At 33.7% G+C, this 12,194-nt stretch overlaps 1 protein-coding gene across 1 annotated transcript; it reads left to right on the top strand.

Moving 5' to 3' along the window:
* The first annotated feature begins 7,416 nt into the window (after positions 1-7,416).
* Positions 7,417-11,873, top strand: LOC141283843 (uncharacterized). Its single transcript, XM_073817162.1, has 2 exons — positions 7,417-7,558; positions 11,262-11,873. The coding sequence occupies exons 1-2, from the start codon at positions 7,417-7,419 to the stop codon at positions 11,732-11,734; spliced, it is 615 nt and encodes a 204-aa protein (XP_073673263.1). The 3' UTR covers positions 11,735-11,873.
* The last annotated feature ends 321 nt before the right edge of the window (positions 11,874-12,194 follow it).

Here is a 12,194-nt window from a genome sequence, read left to right as displayed (position 1 = left end):
AATGGCTCATTTGCATATTAAAACCTAACATTTTAGAAAACTTGTAATACAAAAAATGTTTGCAATTACCAATGTAATCAATCAACTGAGTAAGTAAGGTGATAACTATTAGTTAATTTTTTTACCCTATTCACCTGCAGTCTCGCCTTAGTTGAAACATAAATGGAATTTCAAAATGGATAACGATTTGATATGCAATTCAAACACATAAATCTTAAATTTAAGCTTAAATATTTCTGGAGTGTAAAAGAGAGAACAAAACAATGCTTAAATGCTCTTGCGACGTGTCTTAATACATATCTGACAAAGAAAAGTTTCAGTTTGTAAGAAGAAACGTCTAGTTTTGATCATCTTAAAGACTCACAATGATGATGTACAGGAGCCGCTGAGAGACGTCAATCCTCGACAGGTGAAGGTGATTCATTTCTCTAGTGGAGAGACACTGACAGAGGATGAGAGTGAGGAAGAGGAGGCAAAACATCAGCTTCAAGCGCCCAGTTCTTCTGATCCAGTCAGTATCAATTACACCCTCAATAATAGACTTTCTTTAAAATCTTTGTTAGGTATGAAAACAACCAAAGGTTGTTTAATATTTTTACCTTTTAGGGAAACCGGACATGGAAGGATTATTCTCGGTTTTGGGGGACACAGGTTTTGAGAAAGTCCTTGCTATGTAAGAAATACCTGGAAAACACTTATATTTCGTAGGTTATTCAAAGGCCATGTTTTATATTGCATATTCATAAAAGATATGTGTTGCGGTTTCCTTAATATTAAAAGGTTGTATTAATGACTGAAGAAACTTTCATGCTAAAGGTCAAAATAAATTTGCATGCAACCAAATATTAAGTAATTGAACCAACGTCTCATTAGGACTAAAAAGTCTTCATGTAAATAGATAAAACGACCGAATGAGCTTGATCCTATGGAAGCCCGTTTCCACCACTGAATAAAAAAAAAAAGGTGACTTTTTATCTCACAATTTTTTCCCCCTCAGAACTGTGTGATATAAACTTACAGTTGCAAGAAAAAAAGTCAGAATTGCGAGACTTACTTTCTCATAATTGCAAGTTTGTATCTCAAAATATGGACTTATTCTCACAGTTGTGAGTTTGTATCTTGACTGTTTTCTCAAAATTGTGAGGAAAAAAAAGAGAAAGTCCAATTTTGAGAGGGAAAAAACACTGTGTTCTCAGAATTGTTTTTATCTCACAATTCTGACTCAATAACTTGCAACTGAGAAATGAAGTCAGAATTGCGAGATTATATTTTGCAATTCTGACTTTATTTCTCAAAATTGCACATAATCTAATCAACAGGAAAGAGTGTGTAAATATGGAAGCCCGTTTCTGCCACTGAATAAAAAAAAGGTAATTGCAACTTTTTATCTCACAATTCAGATTTTTTTCCCCTCAGAATTGTAAGATTTAAACTCATAATTGCATGTTATAAAGTCAGAATTGTGAGATATAGTCATAATTCATACTTTTTTTTAGAACTGCGTGATATAAACACAATTGCAAGAAAAAAGTCAGAATTGCAATAAAAACGCAATTTTTCTCAAAATTGCAAGTATAAGTCTCGCAATTTTGACTTTATAACTCACAATTGTGAGTTTAGCCTATATCTTATATCATGCATTTTTGACTTCATTTCTCAGAATTGTGAGTTTATATCTCATAATTTTGAGAAAAAAAGTCAATGGGCTTCCACACGATCTGGATAAAATGGTTGTGTTGACCTAAATGAAATCATATTAACAGGATGGAGTGTGTAAATATGGAGGCTTATTTATGCCTCTGAATAAAAAATAAAAAATTGCGACTTTTTTATCTCACAATTATGTTTTTATTTTCTCAGAATCGTAAGATATAAACTCATAATTGCGTGTTATAAAGTCAAAATTCATAACTTTTTTCCTCAAAACTGTGTGATATAAACTCGCAATTGTGAGTTATAAAGTCCAATTTTGAAGGGGAAAAAAGACATGTTCTCAGAATTGAGTTTATATCTCGCAATTCTGACTTGACTCACAATTGTTTGTTATAAAGTCAAAAAGTCACAACTGCAAGTTTATATCACGCAATTTTGACTTAATTTCTCAGAGTTGTGAGTTTTTATCTTACAATTTTGACTTTACAACTCGCAATTGCGAGTTTATATCTAACTCTGAGAAAAAGCCAGAATTGCGAAATAGAAACTCGCAATTGCGAGAAAAAAAGTCAGAATTGGTTTTTATTTCACAGTTCTGAAAAAGGATACAACTTTAATGAATAATGGATCTAGAAGATCTAAAAAAAAAAGTGAATTTTGATTTTTTTTTTCTGGTTTAATTTATGGGTATTTTGGCATTGGTGGGGACACCACAGCAGACATTTAATTGCTCGATCAAAATTATTGCTAGGGACAATTTAATAGCAGCTGGATATAGATTGGGACGTGTTTCAAGCATCACTAAATTCTCTGCTATATTGTTCTAAGAGAATACAGAAAAATATAACTTAATTAATTTGTGTGTCCTGCTAGCAATTGCAAGTCAGAACTGAGTTATAAACTTGCAATTCTGAGAACATATCAGGCTTTTTCCCCCCTTAAAATTGGACTTTATAACTCGCAATTGCAAGTTTATATCTATAACTCGCAATTGCGAGAAAAAAAAGTCAGAATTGGTTTTTATTTCACAATTCTGAAAAAGTCACAACTGTGAGTTTATATCTTGCAGTTTTGACTTTATAACTTGCAATTGTGAGTTTATATCACACAATTCTGATGAAAAAAGTAAATTGCGAGTTTGTATCATGCAATTCTAAAAAAAAAAGTCAGAATTGCGAAATGTAAACTTGCGAGATGGCTTTCTCCAGTTTTGGACTTTATAGACTTTAATAGACTTTATATTGTTTTAATTAAATACACAACCCTGTCTTCAACCTTATCATTTATGTCAGAAATATTGTATGTAATAATTATAATTTACTTTGACTTAATTTCTCTGTAGTTTGTGACTTTCTTGGAGAGAAAATGGCTGGTTTGCTGGGTCTGAATGCTGCCAAATACCAGTATGCTGTTGACCAGTATCACAGAGAACATAAGGTTTACTAAATCTTTCAACAGTACTCTTATAAAAGTTCAGAATATAGACAGAGGGAAGTTCTACTTAATGTTTTTGGAGAGACCTTTTGAATTCCTTCAAAACCAAAACACATCTGAAGGCCTAATGAAGCCTCAATTTTTGTTGAGGGTAGTTCACTGAACCTGTAAAGGCTTTTATTTTGAAGACACTAAGAGGCCTGTCATAGAAAACACAAATATTTCATTTGAAGTTTCGTAAAAGATTATGTTACTTACATTCGGGTGTTTATAAATAGTTGGATGTATAATTCTGAGTGTTTTGTTTGTGCAGAATGGAACCGAAGGAGAAGTTTTGTCTGCAAGCGCCAGTGTGAATGATGAGGAGAGAATTAATCTGTCAAAAATAGTCAGCAAACAGTATGGAGCCACAAATGTGCAGGACCCGACAGAACAACAAACCCTGAAAGAAACGCTGCGAAATAAAGGAGAGCAGAATGAAGGATACAACTTTGTTGAATAATGGGTCTAGAAGATTTTTAAAAAATGTGAATTTTGATTCCTTTTATCCTTGTTTAATTTATGGGTATTTTGTCATTGGTGGGGACACAAGCTCCGAAGTCCTGATCTGAATCAAATGATTCAAGCTCCGAGATCCTAATCTGAATCAAAAGATTCACAAACCCGCTCCGAAGTTCCGATCTGAATCAAATGATTCGAGCTCTGGGATCCTGATCTGAATCAAAAGATTCCTGAACCCACTCAGAAGTCCCGATTTGAATCAGGTTATTTTGTAATCCACGCTACGAAGTCCCGATCTGGATCAAACGAATCGAGCTCTGAGATCCTGATCTGAATCAAAAGAGTCACGAACCCGCTCCGAAGTTCCGATCTGAATCAAAAGATTCACAAACCCGTTCCCGATCTGAATCAAATGATTTGTAATCCACACTCTGAAGTCCCGATCTGGATCAAACGATTCAAGCTCCGAGATCCTGATCTGAAACAAAAGATTCGCAAACCCGCTCCGAAGTTCCGATCTGAATCAAAAGATTTGAGCTCAGAGATGCTGATCTGAATCAAATGATTCGAGCTAAAAAATTCTAATCTGAATCAAAAGATTCACAAACCCGCTCCAAAGTCCAGATCTGAATCAAATGATTTCGAGGCTCAATAATTCTAATCTGAATCAAAAGATTCACAAACCCGCTCCGAAGTTCCGATCTGAATCAAATGATTTGAGCTCTGGGATCCTGATCTGAATCAAAAGATTCAAAAACCCGCTCCGAAGTTCTGATCTAAATCAAGTGATTCGAGCTCCGAGATCCTGATCTGAATCAAAAGATTCACAAACCCGCTCCGAAGTTCCGATCTGAATCAAATGATTCGAGCTGTGGGATCCTGATCTGAATCAAAACATTCCTGAACCCACTCAGAAGTCCCGATTTGAATCAAATTATTTTGTAATCCACGCTACGAAGTCCCGATCTGGATCAAACGAATCAAGCTCTGAGAACTTGATCTGAATCAAAAGATTCACGAACCCGCTCTGAAGTTCCGATCTGAATCAAAAGATTCACAAACCCGCTCCCGATCTGAATCAAATGATTTGTAATCCACACTCTGAAGTCCCGATCTGGATCAAACGATTCAAGCTCAGAGATGATGATGTGAATCAAAAGATTCCTGAACCCGCTCCGAAGTCCTGATCTGAATCAAATTATTCGCAATCCACGCTCCGAAGTCCAGATCTTAATCAAATGATTTGAGCTCAAAAATTCTAATCTGAATCAAAAGATTCACAAACCCGCTCCGAAGTTCCGATCTCAATCAAAGGATTTGAGCTCTGGGATCCTGATCTGAATCAAAAGATACCTGAACCCACTCAGAAGTCCCGATTTGAATCAAGTTATTTTGTAATCCACGCTACAAAGTCCCGATCTGGATCAAACAAATCGAGCTCTGAGATCCTGATCTGAATCAAAAGATTCACAAACCCGCTCCGAAGTTCCGATCTGAATCAAAAGATTCACAAACCTGCTCCCGATCTGAATCAAATGATTTGTAATCCACACTCTGAAGTCCCGATCTGGATCAAATGATTTAAGCTCAGAGATCCTGATCTGAAACAAAAGATTTGCAAACCCGCTCCGAAGTTACGATCTGAATCAAAAGATTTGAGCTCAGAGATGCTGATGTGAATCAAAAGATTCCTGAACCCGCTCCGAAGTCCAGATCTGAATCAAATGATTCGCAATCCACGCTCCGAAGTCCAGATCTGAATCAAATGATTCAAGCTCAGAGATCCTAATCTGAATCAAAAGATTCACAACCCGCTCCAATGTTCCGATCTGAATCAAATGATTCAAGCTCAGGCATCCTGATCTGGATCAAAAGATTCCCGAACCTGCTCCGAAGTCCAGATCTGAATCAAATGATTCAAGCTTAGAGATCCTAATCTGAAACAAAAGATTCACGAACCTGCTCCAAAGCTCCGATCTGAATCAAATGATTCGAGCTCAGGGATCCTGATCTGAATCAAAAAAATTCCTGAACCTGCTCCGAAGTCCCGATCTAAATGAATTCTGATATGCGATTTAAGAGTCACGATCTGAATCAAATGATTCGTAATACATGATCCGATTAGAGTGCTTCGAAATAGTGAATCATTTTGCGACACAATGGTTTAACTAATTCAGAGTTTCGAAAATATTAGTTTCACCTATCACTATGTACATTTTAAAATCATTACAAGCAAAATTAAAAACTAAATGGCACTTGTGGTCTGTTTTTGCTAGTGAATCGCTTGAACAGAATGATCGAAGTTTGAATCGCGCTGTGTTTGAGTCAGTACTACTGCTGGCTTATATTGCAAAACACTGCATTAATATAACAAGCTGCAGCTTAAAATAGATGTTAGATGGAAACATTGTGCATTATGATCGAGTTTGTAGCTTAATTCACTGTAATCGTCTCATATGTTTAATTTATCAGTACACTGTAATGAATATTTGAGAAATTATTGTATCAGATTGTATTAGTCTATAGAGCAAACGGAAGAAGCAGATGAACACAAAAGATAAACACTTGTTATTGTTTTAGATCTAGAGCAGCTTACGCATACATTTCCCGGCTTGCACTTCGGTGCGTGACCAAAAGGTACGCATGCGCAGATCCCTCACTTATTTCTAACAGCCGGTTTCCTTTTTTTTTTTTTTTTTTTTATTGAACAATCATTCATGTACAAACAACTTGGCAATATCAAAACATCATTATATTACAATATACAGAACATGTGCATACAAATAAAATAGAAAGAGAACGGAGAGAGAAAGAAAGAAAAAGAAAAATAACCTAAAAAAAAAAAACATGCAGGGGGGCTGGGGTTTTTCTTGTAAATCATATTCTATAATAATTGAAAACAAATTTACTGCATTTTTACCTTTCATTACCTTTAGGGCTTTTGTATACAGAATAAACTCATTATAAGGTTGGTTTTACTTTCAAGTATTTTGACTTATGTATATAGAATTTACCCAACATGAGGATGTTATTTACCAAAAGATCATCTTTACTATTACTCATTACAAGTCCATAGCTAATGTCCTTTAGGGTGAAGCTATCAAGGTTACGTACCTTTGGGTAAAGCCAGTCATGGATATCCAACCATAATGCATCCACATACATACAATGAAAAAACAAGTGATCTGTGGTTTCAATATCATCACAGAATATACATTTGTTAGTATTAAATCCAAATCTAAGTCTTAAGTACTCACTGGATGGATATATTCCGTTTAATATTTTAAAATGAATTTCTTTAATTAACAGCCGGGTTCTACTTAAGCGGTTGAGTGACAACAGAAAATATATAGGCTATCTAAAACAGACGCGGTCTGTTAGTTCTGATTGGTCAAGTACAATGGTTCTAAATCACATTTTTAACATTTTAAATCACTTTTAAATTCATTAGATATAGTTTAGGTGTGATTCACCCTCAAGACCGCTAGCGAGCAAAATTGTCACGAGATACGTGTTACTTTTCTCCGCGCTGGTGAGGATGAACCAATCACAGCCGTTTGTGATCTTAAAGATTAATTTTGTAACATCAAATTATAGCGAATCCCCTAAAGGAGATTTTTAATTGTGACTTCTAATTGTGTATCATTAATAAAGCATTCAAAAGATGATACATAGTTTTCATAAAACATCTCTAATAAGACAAAAGTCGTGCTTAAATGTGAACACAACCCAATGAGAATGAGTGTTTGTGGGCCACCGAGCGCCCCCTGCAGGAATAACCGCTCATGTCTCATAACACAGTTATTAGCTAGAAACATTTGCCGCCCAATGCTAACAACAATGGAGGAGAGGTTAATAGCAGCGGTGTCCGACTATCCCGAGTTATACAATTCTACAATAAATTCATATAAAGACGCTGCTAGAAAAGCCAAAGCATGGAGAGCCGTGAGTCTGCAAGTTGAAATTCCAGGTAAGACCTGAGGTTTCTCAAGTTGTCTGTTGCTTACTAAACTGCTAGCTGTGTGCTGTTAGCTTGTTGCAGAGTAGGCTAACAGGAATCCAGATTTGAAGATTTAGATTTTATATCATGAATGCTGTTTGTATTTCATCAGAGAACTATCACAACGTGTTTTTGAGTTGCAAAGACATTTAATAGATCAATCAGGCAGATATGACAATTTGCTGAACGCAAACTTGAGTTGTTTTGAGTTTGGTGACCTGCACTGTAAGTGGGATTTGATTTCATGCAAAGTTGACTGAGTTTGTGTTGTGTGTTAGTACGAAATATGAGTTTGATGGACAAAGCAGTCATTTTAACTAGAGATGCATCAGTTAGATTCGTGTGTATAGTGAAAAATAATGAAAAAATAGTTTAAGATATTTAGTCATTTTATTTGGAAAGTATGATGGACACATGCACACTGTTTTTAAACTGTATGCATGCATTAATTGCATGCCTAGGGCCAATTTAGACTATAATTTACAGAAATAGATTACTGACTATGTATCTTTGTAATAAACAGGGTATATTTTCCATGCAAGAAATATTGTTAAAATTTTAATTTGTATGTGAATTAAATTAAATATGCTTAATTGCTATTTATATTATTCAATACAATAATTTATTGTTAATTATATTATTAAATATGGTTAAATCACAATTTCTCACTGTAAAATATTTGTATATTTAATTGATATATTAAGTGAAATATAAAATAGATGTATGTTTAAATATATATTTAATATAATTATTATAATTATGTTTAAATTACTACTTATTGTAATATTATTATATTAGGTTATTATTAATTATTATTAGGTATGCTTAAATCACTATTTATTGATTATTTTAACATTTATAATTTGTTAATTATATTTTGAATGAAACATTTAGATGCTTAAATGACTTCATATTAAAAATGTTACGATTTTTTGTAATTTTATTCATGAAAAATGTTTAAATCACAATTTTTGATTAAAATATATGAACATTTAATTAATGTACTAATTGAAATATAGAATGTCTGTGTATTTAAAATGGATGTATATTTACATATTTAAAAATGTATATAACAATGTTTTATTAATGTAATTATTATAATAAATTATGTTTAAATAACTACTTATTTTAATGTTTATTAATTATATTATTAAGTATGCTTAAATCACTATTTATTATTGTAAAATGTAATTATATTAATAAATAGACACGCTTAAATGATTTCTTATTGATTTTTGTTAATTAAAAAATGCATGAAACAATATTTATTATTATTCAATTTATTGTTAATTATAATTAAATATTTAGATGCTTAAATTACTACATATTAAAACTTATTGTTAATTTTATTATTAATTAAATATTTATAAATAAATAAATCCTGATTGCAGATTATCATAAAATGTATTATTTATTTAAATACACATCCTTAAATCAATATTTGTTGTTTATTGTTACATTTATTGTTAAATATATTAAGTATACATATCAATAATTGTAAGATTTAATTAAATATTTGTGAATATATGTACGCTTAATTCACTTAATTTTTTGCTTATTGTACAATGTTGTTAATTATATTATTAAATATACATATGCTTAAATCACAATTTATTAATTATTGTAACATTTATTGTTAATTGTATGATTAATTAAATATTAAAAAATATGCATAAGCTCAATTCACAATTTTTTGCTTATTGTAAAATTTTGTTAATAATAATATTAAATATGTTTAAATCACTATTTATTGATTTAGTTTTTTGTCTTTCTAATAAGTATAATTTAAAATTTTAAATTATCAAGTATACATATCAATAATTGTAGGATTTGTTAATATTATTATTAATCAATAATTAATTTATAATATATTTATAAATATACAAACACTTAATTCACAATTTTTTGCTTATTGTGAAATGTTATGTTAATTATATTATTCATTAAACATATATATATGCTTAAATCACTATTGATTGATTATTTTAAAATTTATTTTTATATAAATATGATTAAATCCTGGTTATTGATTATCATAATATGTACAGTCGTGGCCAAAAGTTTTGAGAATGACACAAATATTAGTTTTCACAAAGTTTGCTGCTCAACTGCTTTTAGATCTTTGTTTCAGTTGTTTCTGTGATGTACTGAAATATAATTACAAGCACTTCATACGTTTCAAAGGCTTTTATCGACAATTATCATGACATTTATGCAAAGAGTCAGTATTTGCAGTGTTGGCCCTTCTTTTTCAGGACCTCTGCAATTGGACTGGACATGCTCTCAGTCAACTTCTGGGCCAAATCCTGACTGATAGCAACCCATTCTTTCATAATCACTTCTTGGAGTTTGTCAGAATTAGTGGGTTTTTGTTTGTCCACCCGCCTCTTGAGGATTGACCACAAGTTTTAAGATCTGGGGAGTTTCCAGGCCATGGACCCAAAATGTCAACGTTTTGGTCCCCGAACCACTTAGTTATCACTTTTGCCTTATGGCACGGTGCTCCATCGTGCGGGAAAATGCATTGTTCTTCACCAAACTGTTGTTGGATTGTTGGAAGAAGTTGCTGTTGGAGGGTGTTTTGGTACCATTCTTTATTCATGGCTGTGTTTTTGGGCTAAATTGTGAGTGAGCCCACTTCCTTGGATGAGAAGCAACCCCACACATGAATGGTCTCAGGATGCTTTACTGTTGGCATGACACAGGACTGATGGTAGCGCTCACCTTTTCTTCTCCGGACAAGCCTTTTTCCAGATGCCCCAAACAATCGGAAAGAGGCTTCATCGGAGAATATGACTTTGCCCCAGTCCTCAGCAGTCCATTCGCCATACTTTTTGCAGAAGATCAGTCTGTCCCTGATGTTTTCTTTTGGAGAGAAGTGGCTTCTTTAGTGCCCTTCTTGACACCAGGCCATCTTCCAAAAGTCTTGGCCTCACTGTGTGTTCAGATGCGCTCACACCTGCCTGCTGTCATTCCTGAGCAAGCTCTGCACTGGTGGCACTCCGATCCCGCAGCTCAATCCTCTTTAGGAGACCATCCTGGCGCTTGCTGGACTTTCTTGGACGCCCTGAAGCCTTCTTAACAATGCAGTGGAAAGTTTTTTGGGGATTAAGTTAGTTTTCATGGCAAAGAAGGACTATACAACTCATCTGATCACTCTTCATAACATTCTGGAGTATATGCAAATTGCTATTATAAAAACTTAAGCAGCAGCTTTTCCAATTTCCAATATTTATGTAATTCTCAAAACTTTTGGCCACAACTGTAATATTTATGTTATTTAAATGTACATCTTTAATATTTGTTGATTATTCTCAAATTTATTGTTAATTATATAATTAGGTATACATATTAATAATTAAGTTTATTGCAAATTTTATTATTAATCAATATTTATAAATATACATACGCCTAATGTACACTTTTTTTGCTTATTGTGAAATGTTATGTTAATTATAAACCAAAGTTTATATAGTTTACCAAATAAGTCAGGCTTATTTAAGTTAGTCTGACTTATTTTGAGCCAAAGCAAGTGACAATGAGTCAGTTTAAGCAGTAAATGTAAAATATGATGATGAAATATCACGTCACCCTTTATATTTAATGACGTTTTTATGAATGTGTTTGATATATCATACGTGTTTTCAGCAGTATTTGTTGTGTCTGTGTGCAGAAGAGGACTGTCGCAGGAGATGGAAGAGTTTGCGGGACATGTTCATCAAAGACAAGCGTGCGGAGCAGCGCCGGCGAGCCTCGGGAACGTCCCACCGCAGCTGGAAGTACAGCTGGCAGATGTCCTTCCTGACGCCTTTCATCCAGTCCAGATCGCTGGCCGCCGACGAGCCCGAGGAAGACCGAGACGAAGAGGACAAGGAGGAGGAGAGGACGGCGGACGGGAACTCGTCGTTCGTGGTCCAGGACTTTGAAGGGGATCACGGCATGCTGGACGGATCCTCGCATTACTCTGCGTCGGGGTCTCAGGGCTCGGGACGTAAGAGGAAGTGGCAGATGGAGGCCAACGAGGACTTGGAGGACGAGATGTTCTTGTTTAGTTTACTGCCGTACCTCCGACGGCTGCCGTACGCCAAGAAGAGCGCCGTCAAGTTAAAAATCCACCAGCTGTTGTACGAGGCAGAGTTTAAGTGATGTTCTATAGTTTCTTAATATTTTTCTATCTTTTATTGAAATTCTATCCACTGCATTTTTTTAACATTCGTAACATATTGTATCGATGCTGGTAGATGTTTGTTTCGTCGGAGATCAATGATTAAACAGACATGTGCACTACGAGACTCATGTTTGCGTCTGGAAATGATACTGTACTATGATAATATTCTTCTTTTATGAAACTGCGTCTCAAAAAAAACTGTTTGGGTGTATTGTTTTAATAGAATTGAGATACTATTATAGTTTTTAATAAGATTTTAAATTGGGTTTTAAATTCAACATTTAATGTTAGTTCATTTTATCAAGTTTGTTTTGTTTTGTTTTGTCTTTTTTAGTAGTTTTTTAATGTCTACATAGGTTTTTATTAATTTCAGTTTTATTTTAGTACATCGACTAATCTTAAAATGAAAAATGTTTTTGCATATTAGTTTTTCCACAT

The sequence above is a fragment of the Garra rufa genome, chromosome 13 (genome assembly GCF_049309525.1).
Source record: "Garra rufa chromosome 13, GarRuf1.0, whole genome shotgun sequence".
NCBI classification, from domain to species: Eukaryota; Metazoa; Chordata; class Actinopteri; order Cypriniformes; family Cyprinidae; genus Garra; species Garra rufa.
This window is presented reverse-complemented; position numbering and strand designations above follow the sequence as displayed.

Bases quoted from the DNA above. Each gene is read 5' to 3' on its own strand.
- LOC141283843 (XM_073817162.1), top strand. From the start codon at position 7,417: ATGCTAACAACAATGGAGGAGAGGTTAATAGCAGCGGTGTCCGACTAT. The intron at 7,559-11,261 runs GTAAGACCTGAG...GTCTGTGTGCAG, and splicing joins TCTGCAAGTTGAAATTCCAG to AAGAGGACTGTCGCAGGAGA.